The 22,943-nt window shown below is 43.9% G+C and overlaps 2 protein-coding genes across 2 annotated transcripts in view; one reads left to right on the forward strand and one right to left on the reverse strand.

The window, feature by feature from the left end:
- The first annotated feature begins 5,182 nt into the window (after nucleotides 1-5,182).
- On the forward strand, nucleotides 5,183-8,077 carry LOC116990504 (C-type natriuretic peptide prohormone-like). The gene is made up of 3 exons (XM_033048246.1): nucleotides 5,183-5,325; nucleotides 6,079-6,359; nucleotides 7,695-8,077. The coding sequence occupies exons 1-2, from the start codon at nucleotides 5,236-5,238 to the stop codon at nucleotides 6,343-6,345; spliced, it is 357 nt and encodes a 118-aa protein (XP_032904137.1). The 5' UTR covers nucleotides 5,183-5,235; the 3' UTR covers nucleotides 6,346-6,359; nucleotides 7,695-8,077.
- Nucleotides 8,078-12,356: 4,279 nt separating this feature from the next.
- The window catches only part of clcn6 (chloride voltage-gated channel 6), a 44,692-nt gene continuing 34,105 nt past the window's right edge, over nucleotides 12,357-22,943 (reverse strand). The window contains exons 19-23 of the mRNA XM_033048245.1: nucleotides 20,947-21,104; nucleotides 20,164-20,320; nucleotides 19,188-19,295; nucleotides 17,827-17,952; nucleotides 12,357-17,357 (exon numbers count right to left, since the gene is read on the reverse strand). Of these exons, the coding sequence (XP_032904136.1) occupies nucleotides 17,277-17,357; nucleotides 17,827-17,952; nucleotides 19,188-19,295; nucleotides 20,164-20,320; nucleotides 20,947-21,104 (630 nt within the window). The 3' untranslated portion in view covers nucleotides 12,357-17,276. The remainder of the gene's footprint in view (nucleotides 17,358-17,826; nucleotides 17,953-19,187; nucleotides 19,296-20,163; nucleotides 20,321-20,946; nucleotides 21,105-22,943) is intronic.

The raw sequence follows: 22,943 nt of genomic DNA on the forward strand, positions 1-22,943 counted from the left end.
GTGATGGGATTCATAGTCCTGTCTGACAGCCCCATGCCGTGTAGTGGGTCTTTCAGAGTCTACAAATCAACAAATCCATATTCTTATGGCATGGGTGACTGCGCTCAGTCACTGGATGAATTAGTAAATTTTGGCTATGTCCAATAAGGGAACATGGTTCTAACACCATCCCCTGTATAACCGAAACCACGGTTGAGTAGGCCAATCGGGTACTATGAGAATCCCAGATGCCGAATCTTGTTGAATTTTCCTTAGTACCCGATTGATGAGGCAGAACGGAGGAAATGCATAAAAACACAATTTCCCCCAATGCAGTGAGAAAGCATCTGTAGCTTCTGCCCCAGGGTCTGGTTCCCAGGACACATACCTTGGTAGTTGGTGATTCAACCTGGATGCAAAAAGATCAATATCTGGCGTACCATATTTTGCTGTAATTTCAGCAAATACTTTTTTATTTAACATCCATTCCGTGTTTTCGTTAAATTTGCGTGACCTGGTGTCTGCCACTGAATTTAGCTTCCCTAGTAGGTATGTTGCCGATATCCAAATGTTTCTTTGGATACACCATTTCTGTTGGCGTTAAGAAGCTTGCTGCAGTCCTCCTGTAGGGCTGCGGCTTTATCTATTGGTAAAGTTACTAACATATTGACCGTGTTAATGGTGAATGTATGTTCCACCTTTTAGTACCATAGTGGCCTCTGTTGGTTGCTTCATTGGTCTGTCAGAATGATCCGTAAATTATTGAGTGACGCGTGTTAGCGCTCAGTAATTTGATTATGTAAAGGTCACGATATCATGTGGCTGGCACACACAGCCCCTAATGCCAATATTCTACTCCCAGTCTGGTGGATGGTTTAGTTCCCTGCAAGCATCCCTTAAGGCTGTACCCTTCCTTACGGCAAAGTCACTGCCATGTGAACCAACCTTCTTCCTGCCTTAATTTAGTAAGAACCAGACTTCCTTAGTTACCAGTGGGTTTCTGTTTCCTTCTGGATCCCCGAGGCCGTGTGTTGTGGGTGTATACATCTTCCAGCATAAGGCGATACCTTTGAGGACGATGTTTGGACGTCTAGGTGAGCTCCAGATTGGCTTCATCGTCCAACTCCTTGACCTTCTAGCTGGGTCACCTCCAAATAAAGGGTTTTGCTTGGAGGTTTGGGGTTAACGCAGGCCCGCGTCAATCCCGGTTGGATGTTCCAGGAGCATAAATAAATGGTTAGCACATTCATGGATTTACAATCCTCGGTGGCCAGCGACAGCTATGGCTAATGTTAGCCCCACCAGTTGATAGCAAGCCACGTGGTCTATGCTAGCTTCTAATCTGGTTAATAGATCTTCCCCAGTTAGCTTTAACTTATCCCTGTTGATTTCCCCTGAAACATAAAACAGACACTCCCTTGTGACTGCCAGATGAGGATGGAATATGCCATCAATTTTGGCCTGCTAAATCCTTCATCTCAACATATAATTCCTGTATTTCTATCAGGAAATGACCAATAATGCACTCTATGGCTTGGTGACTAAGAATGGCATCACCTCATAGTTACAGCAATATATCTATTACCTGTCCAGGACTTGACCCCAGCATTCTTCTGATAGAATAATCTGCTGGGGAGGGAGACAGCATGATATAGCCCTATAGAAGGTGCTGCTTTCATCTCCTGGATCTGTCATTCCCTCAAGCACTTCCCTGTAGTAATAGAAGTAAGCTACAGCCATGTAAAAAGGTGCTGCCACGGGACTTACCCACTAGAGGCTTTCTTCTTGGACCTGCATCCCTCCAACGAGGTATGTTCTCCCAGGTGTAGGTCCTGCAGTGCCAACGCGGTGCAGTGTTCACGTACCCTGTGCCGTCAGTACTTCCCTGCGGCGCTGCAACTGCAATTCCAGCGCGGTGCAGTGCTCACGGGCACTGAGCCTCCCGCACACCGTTGGCCTGAGCGTCCCTCAGGGAGTTCCAACATGTTTCCTTTCACCCCAGACTCACTGGAGGTGAGTGGGTCTGCGGCCCGTTCAGGGTCTGCCCAGAACTGATCCTCCGTGTTCTCCTCTGATGAGGAAAAGACACTGTGCAGCCCCCGAGGGGTACCGCTGTGGGGCTTACTAGTTGCCCACTGTGGCAGCCTCCATCTCCCGGAGTCTGCCACGGAGGGTCTGCTGGGGATGAGTAGTTCTGCGGCCCGTTCAGGGTCTGCCCAGAACTGATCCTCCGTGTTCTCCTCTGATGAGGAAGAGACACTGTGCAGCCCCCGAGGGGTACCGCTGTGGGGCTTATTGGTTGCCCACTGTGGCAGCCTCCATCTCCCGGAGCCTGCCACGGAGGATATCCTTGAACAACCGCCGACCCCGGTGCTCACGGGCACTGGTCGCTTGCGGTTGTTCTCCAGCCGGTCAAACCAGCTCCAATGCCCGTTAGCTCCAACCGCTCGGGCCGACCCCGGTGCTCACGGGCACTGGCCGCTCCCGGCTGCCGTAGGGACCCCTCGGACCAACCCCGGTACTTACAGCACTGGTCCCTCGTGGTTGTTCCCTGTCCTCGAGCTGCTTCAACCGGCCCCGGTAATCTCGGCACTGGCCGCTGGCGACTGCTCCAAGCCAGACTCGCTTGAGACTGGCATATGGGACGTCTTTTGCTTCGCTTCCCGCCCGGCCGAGAAGTGAATTTTGCCGGTGCGGGAGCGAAGTCGGGCACAGCTGTTTCCTCTCCGGAAGTTTCCCGTGCCGTTGCTGCTGCTGCCGGCTGCCCGCACTCCGCGGTTCTCCCCCGCCAGTTTTCCGCAGCCTTCGTGGATCCGGTCCATGTCTCCACCTAAAAGGTAAGTGGAAGGAACGCAGAGTCTCTTACCTGCTGCTCCCGACTTTCAAATTCTCCACTAGGGGAACGTCGTTCCCCCTGCTGTGACTCGTTGCAATGCGTGTAGCGATATGACACGCATGCGTTGGAAGCGGGGTTCTCACCTAGTCACTCACGTGACTCCGAAGTAAAATCTTGCGCATTTACTTAAAGTTAAGAACATTATGATGCGACACAAACATAACCCACTATCAAACAGCTCAATTGGGCCGTGAACTAAAATTCACTGATATTAATTGAAGTAAACTTTATTCAATAGGGAAATACAATTCTAAATAAAGTTTCTTTGAGTATAGCGTTTGATAGAATTATAATGAAGGGGGGCATGGGAGACTGCACAGAACATAGCTTATCAGATCTCGCCATCCAATTATCTCCTGTCATGGAGCTGCAGTGTGAATCTACCAAGTTATGACACAACTCCCGAAACATTCCATGCGGCTCAGACTTCCACTGTCAATTCTTTAAAAGGTTACAGCGACTGTAAGGACTTCCATTGTCACAACTCAAAGTCATCCCACTTATGTGCCTGGTTTAATGAATCCTGGCGCGTCACCCAAACTCTGGGTATCCTACCGTCGGCTTATCATTTCGCTAATGAGCCTGGTTTCAATCGTTTAAGAAGAAACTGCAAGATGCTGGAAAATCGAAGGTACACAAAAATGCTGGAGAAACTCAGCGGGTGCAGCATCTATGGAGCGAAGGAAATAGGCAACGTTTCGGGACGAAACGTTGCCTATTTCCTTCGCTCCATAGATGCTGCTGCACCCGCTGAGTTTCTCCAGCATTTTTGTGTACCTTCTGGTTTAAATCGCCTTTGCTGGTTCAAAGCCACACGAGTAAATCGCACACTTCTTGAGTCTGAAGAAGGGTCCCCACCCGAAACGTCACCTACCCATGTCCCCCAGAGATGGTACCTGACCCACCGAGTTACTCCAACACTTTGTGTAATACACACAAATTTCATATAGGCGATGGAGCGTATTGAAAGAAAGAGTGAGCCTGATTGGTACATGATTTTCACAACCGTGGCGTATCCCAAAGAGCATCACGATCATATTTTTAATTTTCTGTCCGTGGCACTTGTAAATACAGACAGGTCAAATCCATAACAAAAAATATTAACGTGGTACACCAGACTGCAGATGTTGGCATCTGGAGCAAAAAAAAGGGAAACTGCTGGAAGACCAGGTGAAGGGTCCCCTGAAATGTCAATTGTCCATCTCCCTCCACTGATACTACTTGACACACTGAGTCCACCCACCAGCTCTCCTTTTAGTGACTATGTTACAAATGTTGACACTGACCACTGTCCCTGTTAGTCCAGATGCCAAATAACATGCCGGGGCGAAGGGAATTTGATTGCGACCAATCATTCCCGATCGCTGGTTAAAGAAAATGTGTTTTTCTTGTGCTATGTGAAGGGGGTAAAAAGTTCATGTGATAGGAGCAGAATCAGGTCTACTTCGCCATTCAATCATGGCTGGTCTATCTTTCCCTCTTAACCCCATTCTCCTGCCTTCTCCCCATAGGCCCTGACACGCGTACTAATGTAGAATCTATCGATCTCTGCCTTAAAAATATCCAGTGACGGTCTCCACGGCCTTCTGTGGCAATGGATTCCACAGATTCACCACCCTCTGACTAAAACGCCAGTCACAGGTTGAATTGCTGTGACATCTGTCCCAACTATTCCTACTCCCCCACCTGAACGCGGAAAGTGCCGATTTTACACTTTGAGCTATCCCAAAGGTTGAGCATTACTAATGCCTGAACATAGACAGTGGCCAAAGTTAGCTGATAGTGGGGAATTCCGAGCATGTTGCATTATAAAGCAAGAAGTACTGGATCCGCTAGTGACTACTTGCTGCCTACCTTGTAAGTATTTTGTATTATGAAAGCAGCTTAATTCGACTTCGAGTAATTTATCTTAATGAACAAAAAAAATGTCTCTGTGGTAATCGGCGGTCAGGTGAGCTTTGAGCAATGCAATGCGTTCACTTCGACTCACATTTATCAGGGCAGCCCAAAGATCTGGCATTCGCTTGTCCACGATGCTCAAAGTGAATTGATTTAAAAGTCTGCTTAAAATGACAACGCTCAGATGGCAGTGACTGGCATCGCCACATAAACTAACTCACGTACAGACCATCTCATCTAGTGACACGTGGAAATGTCACCACATTTTCTATTCATTTTATCTCAGAGAAGTGACGGGGAGGTGATGGCTTTATTAATAACCAGGGTGGTAATTCGCGGTGGGATGACGTCAGCCAGGAGAGCAATAAAAGAGACCGAGTCTCAGCACAAGAGGCAGTGGAAAAGAGACAGCGAGCGGAGAGTTTGAAGCGCCGAGATCCAATCCAATCAGAAGCTCAGAGATGAGCGGAAACGTGAACTTCTACTGCGGACTCTTGCTTCTGCTCCTCTTCCAGGTTCACGCCAGACCGAGCTCCGATGAAGGTTTTCAGGTAAGATGTCCAACAGTATCTAGGGAACAACAGAGCAAACCAAACTCTGGCCATTGAATCAGTTCCAATGGCCACAGCAGTCTAGACCTGCCCGTAATGGGCGATCCGTGAGATTGGACAAAGCCAGGTCAGTGATGTATTTCGTTGGTGACCAGGTTAAAAAAAAAAAACCACCACATTTCAACTGTTGATCGTGTGCGAGTGATATTTCGGACATTTCCTTTCCGATGAACCGAACTGTCTCTCGTAGTAGTGGTCGACCAAGCAGCAATTATGAACCGATTCCTAGTTAGGAACTGGTGCTTCGGGGGTCGCTTCACACCTAATGAATCGCGGCTGAGTTAATCGGCGTTTGGAAATGTCAGCTACCTCTCTCTCTCCAGGTAGGCGCCATACTTGATATAAATTCCAATACAAGTCACAATAGCTTTCCCCTGACATGGGTAAAGTTTAACGGAGATGTGCGAATCATGTTTTTTTTTAATACAGAGGGTGGTGGGTTGCTGGGACGTGCGGTCAGGGATGGTGGTGGAGGTAGATATGATAGTGGTGTTTAAGAGGCACGAAGATGTGCGGAAAATGAGGGATATGTATAGCATGCAGGCAGAGGAGATTAGTTTAACTTGGCATCATATTCGGCACTGGCATTGTGGCCAAATGACCTGTTCCTGTTCCTGTTCAGTTTTACATTCAATGCGTACAGTGAACAATTAAATCCGACCTCTCAAGCTTCCTGTTTTCTCTTGTTCCCAGGCTCTGAGCAGACTGCTGGAAGGCGAATTCGGCCGCTACTCCACCTCCGAGGACCTGACCAATGAAGCACCCCCAGCCGCGTCCCGGTCCGATCTCAACGCTGACCAGTCCCGGGAGATTGCCAGCCTCCCCAACCTCGCGCGAATCCTCCAAGACCTCAGCACCAGCCCCCTCCGATTTCGACGCAGAAGCAGAAAGGGACGATCTCGGGGCTGCTTTGGAGTGAAACTGGATCGAATCGGGTCCATGAGCGGCCTGGGCTGTTAGCGACTTACGTCGAGGTAAGTGGGACACTGCGAGATATCGTCAGGGAGCATGTGGCCAATTGGGAAAGCAAATATAGGCCGTTCAGAGTAAATAAGTTAGCTGTTTTCCAACTACCGCGGGAAACGATTGCTTAAAATATGTAACTTGAACTGCAGCTCTTTATCAGTGTACAACTGGTCGGCGAAAGAGTGTGCCGCTCTCGTCGCATTTGAAAGGCATTCATACAATGAATTTTCAGTAAATAATCACAATGTATTCCCTACAATTCGGAGAAAAAACATTGCAAACCTACCTTAAACTTCAATTTCAGCACCTTGGACACATCCCTTCAGCTCGTCCGACCCCGTTTCCCGCTTCCCACCCACGGTCACCACCGCCCATTCCCTCACGTCCTCTCCTAACCCATCGCCCCGTCACCTTAACCGTAGCATCCGTGCCTTATTGATCACTCCCATCTTACCAATCATTCATTATTCTCCTTTCCCCATGAAAGGTAACTGCTTGCCCTATTCTGCAGGAACAAGCAACAATAGCTGGATATGCAACTCATCCATATGTCACTAAATTAGGGATCTTGCATCTTTTGATAGTTTTGCCATATTAAAGTGCCCTTCCATTCTCAACATTTGAAGAGAAACACACTTCACTCCCAAACTGGTTATGTTCATTTTAACTCTGGTTGACTCTGGTGTTCTGGATCCCGGATATTTTTGTTCTGTTACTCGTACTTCCTGATTACTTAATTCGTAAATATTCTTTACCTGAAGGATAGAAGCCCTAGCAAGGCAACCTCCATTAAAAGTAACAATTTCTTGAACCCCCTGCTGTACCACCAGCTATCTGCGCCAATTGTAATCCTACTACCATCTTTCTCTCTCTCCCTATCCGTACATTCAGTTTATTATTGCTATCCTTTATTGGTATCACCAGTTTCCTCTCACTTCGTGGTGATACAAGAAACTGTAAATGCTGACTTTTAGTGGGAAAGGAAGCTTATCCCAGTGAATCCCATCACCTATTAACACAAGACAAAAATGCTGGAGAAACTCAGCGGGTGAGGCAGCATATATGGAGTGAAGGAATGGGTGACGTTTCGGGTCTGAAGAAGGGTCTAGACCCGAAACGTCACCCATTCCTTCGCTCCATAGACGCTGCCACACTCGCTGAGTTTCTCCAGCATTTTTGTGTGCCTTCGATTGCTCCAGCATCTGCAGTTCCTTCTTAAACCTATTAATACAAAGTCGCTAAAGCAATATTAGATGGTGGGTGTTAAAATTCCTATGTTAGATTTTGTACTGTGGGCATTGGCTCCTTAACTCACACAGTTGATTTTTCTCTCCCATTCCCAGGGTCTGACTCCAAGAGCAACACTGCCGGCACCGCCTGCTCATCAATCTTCCCGCATTCAGTTCACTCTTCCGACCTTTTGCTCCACTATCTCCGACCGACGGCGAGTAGCTTCCCACCTGTAGACTGTTTACAAACTGGGATTAAATCCTTAATGTACATACAGTGTCAGCTGCTATTTAAACCATATTTAATTCTATTTATATTAATTATTAAACTATTTATTGTAGCGTGTTTGATTTTCTGTTGCTATGGCACTGACGGTCAGTCACTTGCTGCGAGCTCAGGTGCAGATTAAACACAGCCATCAGTTGAGTTGCTCGTTTCAGTAAATGTTGACACAGTGTGTGGACCCATTGCAGAATAAAATTTAAAGGAAACTTGCTCTTGGTTTATTTTTAGTCCGTCATTTCAAGTGCTTAACCTCCTCGGGATTCCGTTTCAGATTATTTCACACTTTTGCCTTTTCGTCAATTGTAAATGCATTGTCAGCACCTTGGCATAACATTTCCTGCCACTTTAGTTCACAAAGTAAAGCTAAAACCTTGAGACAAAGTGCTGGAGTAATTCGGCGGGCCATGCACCATTGTGGAGGGGGTGGACACGCGACGTTAGTGGGTTCCTTACTCAAGGCCCGACCCGCGGGGATTCAGGGTTCATCCGGCTTGTTACCTCGCCAAATGCGCGGGCAACTGCGGGCCGGGCCTGCAAGGGGAGCCCTGGACCGGGTGGAAGGGAGAGCTCTGATCCTGCCCCGGGAGAAGGCTCCGACTCTATCCCTGGGGGAAGGACATGGGTTGCGGGCCGGGCCCGAGGAGAGGGCGAGGGTCGGGCTCACAGGGAGGAGGTCCGACCCTGCCCTGAGGAGAGGGCAAGGCTGCGGGCCGAGCCTGCAGGGAGCAGCCCCACGACGTGTCCCTGAATGAGTCTCAGAACATGAATGGTTGTCCACTTGCTTTGTACCTTCTGACCCTTGGTCAAGTCCTGGACGTTAGCGACGCCCCGGACACAAGGCGCCCACTGACTAGACACCGGCCTCACTTCGCACAGCTGCCGGCCTCACGGCCCCGCCCGGCAGCCGCCCGCTAACCCGAACCCGAGCCCATCGTGTATCCAGACTCCCAGTCACCGTTTGGGTCCCGCCAATCCTCTGCTCGGTTCCCACTGGCAGAACCGTTGCCTCACAGCGCCAGTGCCCCCCGGGTTCGATCCTGACCTCGGCCGCTGTCGGTGTGCAGTTTGTACTTTCTCCCTGTGACAACGTGGGGTTCCTCTCACATCCCAAAGACGGACGAGGTTGCAGGTTAATGGACTTCGGTAAATTGCTCCACGGAGTGGATAAGAAAGCGGGAGAACATAAAACTACTGTGAACAGGTGATCTATGGGCAGCGTGGACTCTGTGGGTCGAAGGGCCCGTTTCCGGTCTGCGTCTTTCAATCAATCAAGTCCAGCCAACATCTGTTGCACCACTTCTGCACCCTTTCTAGTGCTATCATGTCAAGTCCTTCCTGTAGTGTGGTGGCCAAAACTGCAAGCAATATACATACATGGCTTACACTATATTCCATAAAAATGGTGTCTTACATTTTTGTCCCCAGCCAATGAAAGCTAACATCTCAGTTGCCTTATTCAAAACCCAATCTACATTTGTTGTGACTTTCTTGGACTTGCTCACTGAGGTCCCTCTGTTCCTCAATACTGCTAGGATTTTACTATTCATTTATGCATACCTTGCCATTATTAATCTCCCCAAAGGATTACATTTGTATCCACCTTTAAAGATATATCAACTCCTTCTTGCAACAATGATCCTGGTCACTATCATATCAACACCACCACCATTTTTTTATCTCATCAGCACCTTCAATTTAGTACAAATTTACATAAATAATTCAGAATTGAATGTAAAAGCAGATTCCTGTGGTACACCACTGGCAACAGGCTTCCCATCACCAAGCCAATTTTGTATCCAATTTACCAACTTGCTCTGGATCACATGGGCTGTAACCTTTTGTACCAGTCTTTAATCATGGAATTTGCGAAAGGCCCTATGAATTCCAGGTGAGTTATAACAGCAATGATATCATCAAGGCATTTATTACCTCAAATTGATCAAACAATTTTACTGCCCTAACAAATTCATGCTATCATTGATTAATCCCTGTCTTTCCTAGTGTAGACTAATCCTATCCCTCAGTAATTCCTCAACTACTTCTTTTGGCAGTGAGTTCCATATACCCACCATCCTCTGTGAATCTTTCCCCTCTCTCATTAAATCAATGCCCTTGGTTTTTGATTATCCTCCTCTGGGAAAAAAAAGTGTGCACTCACTATTTATTTATTCCCCTCATGATTTTATATACCTCTATAAAATCACCCTTTACCCTCCTGCACTCCAAGGAATAAAGTCCGAGCTCATATCCCAATAGCTCATACCCTCGATCTTCTTAAATGATCTCTGCAATCTTTACAGTTTAGAAACATAGAAATTAGGTGCAGGAGTAGGCCATTCGGCCCTTCGAGCCTGCACCGCCAGTCAATATGATCATGGCTGATCATCCAACTCAGTATCCCGTACCTGCCTTCTCTCCATACCCTCTGATCCCCTTAGCCACAAGGGCCACATCTAACTCCCTCTTAAATATAGCCAATGAACTGGCCTCGACTACCCTCTGTGGCAGGGAGTTCCAGAGATTCACCACTCTCTGTGTGAAAAAAGTTCTTCTCATCTCAGTTTTAAAGGATTTCCCCCTTATCCTTAAGCTGTGACCCCTTGTCCTGGACTTCCCCAACACCGGGAGCAATCTTCCTGCATCTAGCCTGTCCAACCTCTTAAGAATTTTGTAAGTTTCTATAAGATCCCCTCTCAATCTCCTAAATTCTAGAGAGTATAAACCAAGTCTATCCAGTCTTTCTTCATAAGACAGTCCTGACATCCTAGGAATCAGTCTGGTGAACCTTCTCTGCACTCCCTTTATGGCAATAATGTCCATCCTCAGATTTGGAGACCAAAACTGTACGCAATACTCCAGGTGTGGTCTCACCAAGACCCTGTACAACTGCAGTAGAACCTCCCTGCTCCTATACTCAAATCCTTTTGCTATGAAAGCTAACATACCATTCACTTTCTTCACTGCCTGCTGCACCTGCATGCCCACTTTCAATGACTGGTGTACCATGACACCCAGGTCTCGCTGCATCTCCCCTTTTCCTAGTCGGCCATCATTTAGATAATAGTCTGCTTTCCTGTTTTTGCCACCAAAATGGATAACCGCACATTTATCCACATTATAATGCATCTGCCAAACATTTGCCCACTCACCCAGCCTATCCAAGTCACCTTGCAGTCTCCTAGCATCCTCCTCACAGCTAACACTGCCCCCCAGCTTAGTGTCATCCGCAAACTTGGAGATATTGTCTTCAATTCCCTCATCCAGATCATTAATATATATTGTAAATAGCTGGGGTCCCAGCACGGAGCCTTGCGGTACCCCACTAGTCACTGCCTGCCATTGTGAAAAGGACCCGTTTACTCCTACTCTTTGCTTCCTGTTTGCCAGCCAGTTCTCTATCCACATCAATACTGAACCTCCAATGCCGTGTGCTTTAAGTTTGTAAACTAATCTCTTATGTGGGACCTTGTCGAAAGCCTTCTGGAAGTCCAGATACACCACATCCACTGGTTCTCCCCTATCCACGCTACTAGTTACATCCTCGAAAAATTCTATAAGATTCGTCAGACATGATTTACCTTTTGTAAATCCATGCTGACTTTGTCCAATGATTTCACCACTTTCCAAATGTGCTGCTATCCCATCTTTAATAACTGACTCTAGCAGTTTCCCCACTACCGATGTTAGACTAACTGGTCTGTAATTCCCCGTTTTCTCTCTCCCTCCCTTCTTAAAAAGTGGGGTTACGTTTGCTACCTGCCAATCCTCAGGACCTACTCCAGAACAAAATTGAAGACAATACTCCAAGTTCATCCTCACTACTCTGAGTGTGGTCATTTGAAGAGAGCAGAAAAATGGTGTTCAAACCAAGACTGGATCAGCCCCGATCTTAAGGAATGGTGGAGCCGGCTCAAGGCACTACCATGTGTACTTCTGCTGAGATCTTAACATATTTACAAATGGCTTGGATGAAGAAATAGAGTTGTATATTCATCTTTGCAGGTTGCATTTTTTAAACAGTAATAATGAAGCAGTTGCATACAAGTCAGAGTACATAAGAATAGTAGACTGCCTTCCAAAGGACATGAGTGAACTAGCTTTGTTTTTTAATTAATAACCCACCAGTTTTGTAAATTCCAGATTAACTGAAATTAGATTGAAAGTTCACCATGGTGGGTTTTGGATGTCTGATTCTTAATCCAGTTGTCCGTATTACCAGCCTGGCAAGTTAAGGAAAATGTTTAAAAGAGCACATGGGGTTCTGGGTGTCATAAATGTAGGTAGAGCTCAGGAGCAAAGTTAACATGAGCCTTCACTAACTACTAATTTAACCAGAATTTGCAATCTTCTCAATCAAGGGTAATCATGTAGAGTTTATGCTATTTGTAAGGTCCAAGGAACTAGACTATATAAAAATCCCTATAACATCCACTTAATACTTCAGAAATCCTCGATGTGTGGAAAATAAAAATTCTGAACTGACACCCCCAACACCACAAATGGGAATGTTTTATTTTACTGTCACCTAATCTTAAAAATAAAAGATACGAACAGAACATTTAAAAACATGGAATTAAAAAAAATGAGAATTACATTTGGCTTCAGAAGCTTTCTGATGTGAAACAATTAATGCATAAAATAATAAGTGCAAACACAACAATATAATATTCTGGTGGCAGCAACTTAATATCCATCATTCTGAGTATTCAAGGCTTCACAGACAATTGTAACATTGGTAGAAACTGGAACCCATGGCTGCCTTCCTTACTCACCAGGAAGTCATTTTTTGCATTCTTTGAAATGCTGCAAGCCTGAAGATTCAGGAACCGTTTTCAGCCGTTGCAAATGTTAATGAATTACTGGAACCTGGCATGAAGACGCATTTGATTCCAATGCTACATGGTAAGTGAATGGATGAAGGATAGGTGATGCCATAAATGGGGGCAACAATTAGACAATCCAAAGTTATGCTGCAACTTTGGGTGTCTGCGAGAATTAGGGGGGATTTTGTGGAGGGCTGGTGCAACTAGGTGCTGACATGACAAATCTATAGAAAGTAGATCCAGCCTAATTTAAGCATCACAAAACCGTGTTAAAAATAAAGTTATTCTCTGGCTCAGAAACCAGGCTGGGATTCACCCAAATAACAACCCAGGTTCCCAGGAATTCTACATTGTCCCATATCAAAAAACAGAACTGCTTTGTAATAAGCAGCAGTAATCATCTGGACCCATTATTAATGTAATGATATTTTGCTTTTGATTCTTGCAGATGGCCCATAGCTCACACACCATAAGTATATCTGAAACATGAAAATGTAAATACTGTTGGTACCAATGGCTATTTTTACACAGGGTACAGATCCCACAAGGACTGCACAATAAACTTGTATCAAATGATGTTAGGTGACAGTCATGGCAGATTAAGTGCAATGAACATACTGAAAATAAAACTTAAGACTTCTAATAAAAACACATAATGTCCCAAATTACTTTTAAAATTCTATAATCGAAGACAAAAAACCCTATTAAAAAAAACAGAATTTAAAAGGGAATTGAGAACAATAGCCTTCGTGTGGCATCTCAAATTTTCCCTTTCATTTTATGATCCAGCAGCTCAGAGGTTTCCTTTGTGTGGTTTAACCTTTCATTGGTCCAGTTCATTTTTCAATTGGCATTGTCTTTCAGTTGTATAAAACAGAAGAATAACCCTGCCTCGATACTCTCCCAAACCTCACTTCCCTTAAACTAATGGAGGTGGTGGTGGAGGCTCAGCTCAAACAGTAACACCAGCCAAGACAGAGTGGCAGAGATGGTCGAATCACTAGCTTCCTTCACACAAAACATCAACCAGCAGCTCCCTTTTCTCACTTATTCCCAGCAATTTTAGTGTATTCTTTTGCACATTAACAGTTAATTTATCTTCCATCACCTTAGCCTCTCTTCTCCTTCACGGCAAGGGAGAAATCCGTTGCAATTACAACTATAACCAAAAATAAAAAAATAAAAATTCTAATGTAGTGCTAAAATGCAATACTTTATTTGCATGTATTGTTATAACTTGATGTCCAGCTCCACCAACTGCTTTACCATGGAAATTACAGTAACTGCATGATGGCAAGCTTCAGACCAATCTGTCATGGTAACTAACAACAGAAATTTCTCTAACCACAATTTTAATATATTAAAATCATGAGGCCCTTTGGCCAAACACGTCCAAGCCAACCAAGATGCCCCATCTAAGCTTGTTCCATTCACCACGTTTGGATCATTTCCCTCTAAACCTTTCCAATCCATGTATCTGTCTAAATGTATTTTAAATGTTATGGTATCTGTCCCAACTGTTTCCTCTTGCAGCTCATTCCATATATCTACCCACTCTGCATGAAAAATATTGCCCCTCAGGTTCTTAGTAAATATTTCCCACTCACTTTAAACCTAAGCCTTATGTTTTTGATTTCCACAACTCTCAGGGGAAAAATTGTGCATTCACCCAGTGTGTTCCCTTCATGATAAGATCACCCCTTAAGCCTCTTGAGCTCCAAGAAATAAACTCCTAGCCTGCACTACGTCTCCCTAGTCCTGGCAACATCCTCACAATTTTTTTCTGCACTCTTTCCAGCTAAATTATTTATTTTCTAAAGCAGGAGGACCAAAACTAAACACAATACTCCATGTGCAGCCTCACCGACACATTGTACAACTAAAACAACTTCTATCCTCACTACCTTAACTGATGAAGGCCAATCTTTGTCAATAGACAATAAACAATAGACAATAGGTGCAGGAGTAGGCCATTCGGTCCTTCGAGCCAGCATTCAATGTGATCATGGCTGATCATCCACCATCAGTACCCCGTTTGTCACCACACTATCTACCTGTGATGCCACTTTCAGGGAACTATGTACTTGTACGCCTGGATAGCTCAGCACTGCAACAATCCCCAGAGCCCTACTGTTCACTGTGAAGGAAGGGCCTAGGTTTGATTTCCTAAAATGCAACACCTCACACTTACCTGAAATAAACTCCTTTTGCCATTCCTTAACCCACTTGCACAGCTGATCAAGATCCTGCTGTAACTCTTGATCCCCACTATCACTATCTAAGATTTCATCTACTTTAGTATCATCTGCAACCTGTCACTCCTTTAGTCAGATCTCAGTAATGGCTCTAACGTCCCAGCCACACCGAGTTCATCACCTATCTTTCTAGTCCTACCCTTAATAGCACGTGACACTGGGAGTAATCTGGAAATCACTGCACTCGAGTCTCTTTTAATCCTTTGCTCAATATTCAATCTATCTATTTCATATCTTTTGCTACCCATGTAATTTGTGTCAAATTTGCACAGTAGTTGCTGCCTACTCCTTTTACCATCCACTTGCTGTCTGTGCCCAATGCATGACCACCTCATCATAACACCTACCAAATATGTTCTAATTCTCCTAGATAATAGTGAGGTTGACCAGTAACAGCTCCAGTTCCTGCAGTCAGATCCCAAAGTGTGGTCCTCAGAGATACTATAAGTATCCCTGACTTCCAACATCCTGCAGGAGGAGCATTCAAGTGCCCTAAATGTCATCTCTACTGCACTAACAAGGAAGAGTTACACAAAAGAAAACACTGCCCTGTCTTGCCGACAGCCTCTCCTCAGCCTCCTCACAGAAGACTCACAAGTCAATACCTTCAACAAATCATTGCACCTCAACACAGCCTCTCACAATATGGCCACTCTGCGAGTACATGCCTTCCTTTTATACACCACTAGGAGCAGTCACCCCAGGATGCTGACTGCTGCCTTTTAAAATTCCTGTGCTGTTCCACTTCTCAGCTGCTCAAATGAAACATGCGTGGAGAGATTTTCCTAAAATCTGAGCCAAATGACTAGCTAATTCGCTCACCCTCGTCAGAACAGATTAGTCAGAACAGATTTGTCACAGCACCCCCAGTTGTAATCAAAATATTGCCATTTTAAATCCCTTAATAACAGGGGCCAAGAAGAATCACAAAAATCCAGCCATGGTTTTTATTGATCTCAATGGTGTTAAAACTCTTGGCAGGATGGGGGTTGATATGAACATGGATACTTTTATTGAACATGCAAAAATTAGGACCGGGAGCATTCTTATTTAGGGTGAAGCAGGGTGACCCACTTTCCTCTATGTTATTCAATATTGTTATGACATTATATTATGCTCTTGGGATACAGATGGCTCAGGTTTGAACCTTGGGTCAGAGAATATCTTCATTAATGCCCGTGCTTTCGCTGGTGTTGTCGCCCTTGTGAGTGATTCTCACAAGGGCATGGAGAACCCCGGAGAATTTTAGCATAAGGACAGTCCTAAGGTAAATATCAATAAGACATCCGCTTTTTACATGGTCAACTCTCGCTCCATTTAACTGGAAACTGTATTACGAGAATTTACTGTCTGCGTTTTTTAATAAACCGAACCCCTGAGTGTGCCAAGCGACAAATTTATCTGAAGTACATTATTCAGTTAATTCACAAATTTAGTGTTAAAAACAAACTGACAGAAATATCAATCTATTTCTCAATAATTCCATTGGCAAATTGTGCAAAACTCAAATTGCTGGAGTGACTCAGTGGGCCAGGCAGCATCTGTGGAGGGGATGTCCAGGCAATGTTTCGGGTCGTGGCCCTTCTTCAGACTGGAGACCGCAGTCTAAAGAAGGCTCCTGACCCAAAATGTTGCCTGTCCATTCTCTCCACAGATGCTGCCTGACCCAGAGATCCTACAGCACTTTGCACATTATTCCAGATTCTGCAGTTCCTTGTGTTTCCATTAGTAAATTACTCCATTTACTGTATAGTTGGTGCTTCATGTTTTGAGACGTCCTTTTGATACGAGAAAATGCAGCGTCAACCATCTCCCAAATACCACACAGTGTTCAATCGACTGCCCTTGTGACAAAATTCTCAGGCCTGAGGGAGGTCCAAACTGTAGTAATTTACCTCAGAATAAATCATTCCCTTTCACTGCTGCCTGCCTCACTTGAGAACAAACTAGCTCCACAATTAATAACATTCAGCCACGGAAACATTTAGTGATCATGACAGAATCCTCCTCGTGGCGATCCCTGGAAGCGACGACGCGATGCGCTCTGTAACGCGTCGGGCAACAATTCTGTCAACATGTTGGACGACGACAGAAGCCAACAGCGAGCTACATCGTCTGACACACGAGCGAGCGAACGAGCCACGGACTGAACAGATAAGCAAACTATATAGGCTAACGACTGGGGACATACACCCTTCAGCAATTGTTCATGGACAGATGGGTGAGAGGACTAATGCCAAAGAATGTCCTGCCTTTTCAGATGGCCTCGAAAATCATTGCCTTTGCAATGCGAGGCAGAGGTGTCGGGAATGTTGCACCATGAGGGCGAGAATCAGATTGTCATGTTGTGGTGTCGCAGTTTCATCAATAGAAAATCGTGGCTCAAATTATGTCTTGTGATGATTCCAACAATCTAAAGGAAAGAAAATTTGACATTTTGGTAAGATTTCTAACTGCTCAAGCACACACAAAGTTGCAGAAACTACCTTGCCTCTCATCTTCCCTTTATCTAATGAGATCCTTTTTAAAAAAAATAGATCAATCTTTTTCTTTTAAACACATGACCATTTGCATAATCTTGTAAACTGATATCATTAAGGTCGCTTGAGGAAATACCCAAACATTCTACCCAAATTCCTGTAGTGAATTCGAGGGAAACCAATAATTGTGTCCTTTCAGGGAGGGATTTCAGCATCTCCATAGACAAATGGACATACCTCCACTGAAATCTGTCACACCACTCACCCAGTTGCTTTCCCCAAATGCTGAACCACTAAACACCACCATTCTTTAGCTTCACCCAACCAACTAACTGACCCATTTCCCGGTACAATTCCCACCGATCCTACATATAATCAGGAAACCCCGGGCCCGCAACTCACCTCTCCTACTGCATTGACCACCGGTAGGTGCCTCAGTCCCATGGTACGAAACAGGTTGAAGACCTGAGACACGTGTGTGCTTGGCGAGACTGTATATGGACAAGGATTCATGTACGGTGTGATATCCTATTGCAGAGAAGATAACTAGTTCAAAATAGATATCTGACAATCAGAGACAGCCATTTGTAAACTGTTGTCCAACAAATCACCAGCTTTGGTACAAGATGCAAAACTGCTCCAACTCGTGCTGTGACTTTTTTTTAAATTTTATTTTTTAAAATAATTTTATTTATTAGAAGTACAGTAATAACGGGAACAAATAATAACTTAATAATGGGAAAAAAGCTTATACTTAAATTCTGGAAAAACGCTCCTATACCAACAATAAATGCTATGACTTTTTAAACAACCATTAACCCCCCCCCCCCCCCCCTCAAAAAAAAACTCTGCTGGAGGAACTCAGTGGGTCCAGCAGCATCTTTGGTGGGAGCAGGGGTGGAAAAGAAGGAATTGTTAATATTGACATTCTGCAAGAGGAAGGATGCCTGGTTGTAGAGATGAACTAAAATATCTCAAGGAAGTGTTCTTGCCCAAGGGTTTAAGAGATCCAGCACAAAATGATGTTAAGGATTAGATGGGTAGATCTGATAAATCAACAAGGATCCTGGTGGATAAGACAATGCCACTCAAAGTGACTGTCGCCATTCCATGGCAGATTGATTTCCCAAGTCCTGACTATGACAGGAGGAAAGGAGGGCTCCACCAGCACCAGGAGGGGAGAGAAAGGATACAGAGCATGTATATCCGAGCTGAATTTACTATGCATTACTGGGAGAGCCATGAAAAGGGAATTACCTACTTCCCCAATAGGTCAGACTTTGTGCTAATCATGAGATGGGGACCACAGCATTCTTAAACACGAGGGGTAATTTACAGAGGCCAATTAACCAACAAACCCGCACGTCTTTTGGATGTGGGAGGAAACCGGAGCAGCCGGAGGAAACCCATGTGGTTACAGGGAGAACATACAAACTCTACTCAAAATCAGAATTAAACCTGGGTCTCTGGCATTGTGAGGCAGCAGCTCCACTAGCTGAACTAAGGATGCTGAAACAAGGCACAAATGTTCTGGTTGATTACATTCTCATATAGACTAACAATATAGATGTGTGGAAAGGAGTGATGTCAGAATGAGGTGCCAGCAGCCATTTTCAACCAATCTATTGTTTCTTACAAGCTCGTCTCTCCCCACACTTTTGAAAGCAATTTCTTGTCACAGATGCATAAAAGTAAACCACCAAGATCAGGGACAGCTGTTGATTAATGCTTTGTTTGAAGCAGCAACGTGAACAATCACTTACCACAATCATGCGAGGATTGAGGAGAGTCAGATCAAGTTCATGAACATCAGGATATCGTGGATAATCTTCGGTCATTTCAGAGTACGATAGCCGTGGTTGCGTTGAACTCTGAAAAGCAGAGAGAACAAGACTGAGCCAAGTAGCCCAGAAACACAAGAGAAAATACTAAAACAGATAATTAAAGGTGAGAATAATTTATTTCCTATATTTTTCATCACCTAGCTATAATAATTCCTATTTCTACACTGTTGCTGCAACTGTTTCTCAAGTAAATCCTACTGATGCAGAATGAACTCTGTGTACATGGTACAAAAGGTGGGTCCAAACTCTAACTGACCCATTTATGGCTATCTGCTGGTTTGCGTTTTGGTATATTCCCCATTTCTCAGGCCACTCCATTTTATCTATTTGGTTAATAGTAGATACCTCCTTCCAACGCTCGAAACACAAAGTTTTTCATCATGCAGCCCATGACTCGGGAGATCAGCCTTTGTTTCCTCAGCATTATAATGGCGGTGGAGAGTGCTGCCCCATTTAATTAGTATGTTCTCCACTGTAATTTTTGCCAGGTAGTTAAATACTATTCGTGCATTCTGTGTATTCCACCAAACGGGGCATTCATATCTTTATTATTTCAGTACCATTCATCGAGTCTGTGGTCTTTAATTATTTTTATGCATGTTTAATGCTAATCCTTTCAAATGTTGCATTTTCCTTTGCCTGACATACAACTGAACAAACTTCCCCAGTAACTACATTGCTTCTTCATAATTGTCACAATATAAATTAAAAGAAATTGCAAAATAACTTTACCTAACCTACTATATATCAGCCCTAGTAACTAGTTATGTTTAACTCTAAGAAATTCTCCATCGCTCAAAACATTCTATTAAAAGTTATAAACATTTCCAAAGAATATTTCTTAAAATTCAGCATTTTATTAAATGGAAGTACAAGAGTTTTGTTGTGCACTTACTGAATGGGTCTCTAAGTAGCAAACCCCACGTACGAGTAAGGTAACCAGCTGCGATCTCCGAATAATGCCATGAAAAGTTAACGGTCGAAAGCGCTCCTCCATTGTCCAGTCCTCACTCGGAGACTGGTCAGGGTAGAGATTTGGATACGGGACGTGTCTGCACAAACAGGAAGGCAGGCAGTAACTGAGCGAGTACACTTAAAGGTTGTGCAGGACAATTACAAAACATACTCATGTTTAAAATAATCTCTGTGGACATGGTGCAAAAATGCAGATACATTTCAGAGAACATCGCCAACATTTCAAAAAACCTTTTACTACACTAGAAACCCATTAAACAAAATTCTAAGACAGCCCATGACATGATCTTGAGTCCATACTAAAAAAATAAATAACATTTCTTCAAAAGCTACTTTAAAATGTGTAATTTATTGGCCTTGGACTACCAGATAGCACATGGCATCACATTGGACAACGGTGAAAGATGCCCACCTGGCATTTCTCATTTATATTATCACTCAAGTCTTCCTGCACCCGGACATACTGTCAAGGATTGTAACCAATAAGGAATTAACCCATTTGCTGCATATATATTAGTACTACAAACATTCAGGCACAGCGCAAGGAAAATTAATTCCAAAATATCAAAACTCCATGCACAAAATAAGCTGTAGTCCACTCAGCCATTTACCCAGCAAGATATTAGTCTAAATGTTTAAGTAATTTAGTTGTCGTGAGAATGTGGGCTCCAAAAGAAATGACTGGTGAATCAACCACACCAACCTACGCTCCAGCATCTGTTGTAAAATGTCCTCTCTGTCCTCAGCGACCTCTGTGTTCACCAGTTCTTCACAAACATTCCTCAGCTCACTTGATGGGTAGGATTTCATTGACTGGCTCCGCTTGTATTGTTCTCCAGCTCGAGTCAATACACTTGATTTCTATAATGACGAAACAGGCCGTGAACCTCACACACAAAAATGTCAAAACAAGTCTTTACAACTAATGATGTCAACTCTGACTATACCTTGATTGTGGCTAACAGTCCTAATCCTTGCATAACCCCTTATAAAGCAAGAATCATACATTAACACCAAGACAGACTTTTAATTCAAGGGCAACATAGGCCAAATTCACCTGGACCAGATCCAACAACCACAACTCATCTTGATCAGATGTAGAGAATTTATCCTGCTGATCCTCTGCATCTTAGAGTCAGGCAGCAAGCTCTCAGCAGCCAGTCAGCCAATACAGTGGATGCTCCACTTGCAGAATCTGACAGGTTCTGACAGATGAATATGCAATGGCTAAAACCCAGCATCCTCTCAATAACCTAACTTTAATATATTAAAGCACATGAAAATACTTGGAAATAATTTAAAATGTGAAAAGAAAGTAATTTATGCCTAATTCAGAGGCCAGGAATTCCTATTGAAATGAACAAATTCTTCGATCCCACTTGGCATTGGATTGGAAATGTGATTTTGCAGCATAATACTTGGAAGGCCAATAAGGCTGGACTCTACCTCAGGATTCCATCTAGAGAATGGAATGTTCAACGCAACAACCTGCATTTATTGAACATTTTAACATGCAAAGAGAAATAATATCAAAGATAATTCAGTCACAAGGAGATATTAAGACAGAATGTGCTGGAGGCCAGCTTTACATATCATAAAAGGTGGAAAAACAAAGATTTAAGGAATACAGGAAGCTCTGCTGTAACAAGGCAGCTGCAATCCTGAGAAATCTCATCTTATAGAGAATTAAGTTACAAAATAATTGTGTCAATGGAGAAAAGGGGGTTATGTGCCAGAGAGTTTCAGACTTGCATAAGTTATTTCACCATTTTCAAAAATAAAGGTAATTTTAAAAGCATTTTTAGCTTGCAGAAACAAAAATAAGCTATGGGCTCCATGTTACATTGGTTAATAGAAATATCATTGCACAAATGCCAAAAGAAGCTTGTCAATTTCATAGCTTCCTTGGTGAAAGTAGCAGCTGTATTGTTATAGTGTCTGATTAAAGGGAAAATAAAGTATAATCCACAAGTGGTCTCACAAACACACAAGCAATTATACAAGTGAACTTCAAGAAGGTGAAAGTTGAGAGAAACTTCAATCAGGGAACTGATGGATCAAAAGCGCACTCTAGTGGCTACAACCACTACTGCACAGAACTTAATGAAATCACAGAAATTTCAGGCACAGGTGATTGCCATTTGGCCCATATTGTCTTTGTCGTACTCAAAAGTTATCTACCCTCTTCCCTTTTCCCTCTTCTTGATTTGCAGTTACAGATTTGACATTTTAAAAAAATTAGACCAGAAAATGTTGGAATAACACAGCAAGTAATCTTACATCTGTGGGCAGAGAAACAGGGTAAAAAATGCAGTTGGTCTGCTGCAAATGTCCAGAATTTTGTGTCTTGTTTTAAGATTTCCAGCACTAGCATTATTTTGATGTTCATCTGTCAAAATTATTTCTGTTTCTACTACCTGATAACATCTAGCTTCAACCTGCTCCATCTTCTGGTTGAAAAGGATCATTAGCCTATTTCCTTCGCTCCATAGATGCTGCTGCACCCGCTGAGTATCTCCAGCATTTTTGTGTACCTTCAATTTTCCAGCATCTGCAGTTCCTTCTTAAAGGGCTTTCTCACGGTGCGACCTGACCCAAGACCTAACAAGAGTTTGACATCGTGGGAACCTCCTGCGATAACAGTACGGCATTCGTGGACCACCGAGGACCTCCGTGGCGCTATCGTGTAACTTTGTACGG

The sequence above is a fragment of the Amblyraja radiata genome, chromosome 31 (assembly GCF_010909765.2).
Source record: "Amblyraja radiata isolate CabotCenter1 chromosome 31, sAmbRad1.1.pri, whole genome shotgun sequence".
Classification (NCBI taxonomy): domain Eukaryota; kingdom Metazoa; phylum Chordata; class Chondrichthyes; order Rajiformes; family Rajidae; genus Amblyraja; species Amblyraja radiata.

Excerpts from the sequence above, each read along its gene's own strand:
- LOC116990504 (XM_033048246.1), top strand. The coding sequence starts at position 5,236 with ATGAGCGGAAACGTGAACTTCTACTGCGGACTCTTGCTTCTGCTCCTC. Across the intron at positions 5,326-6,078 it reads GCTCCGATGAAGGTTTTCAG|GCTCTGAGCAGACTGCTGGA; the intron begins GTAAGATGTCCA and ends TCTTGTTCCCAG.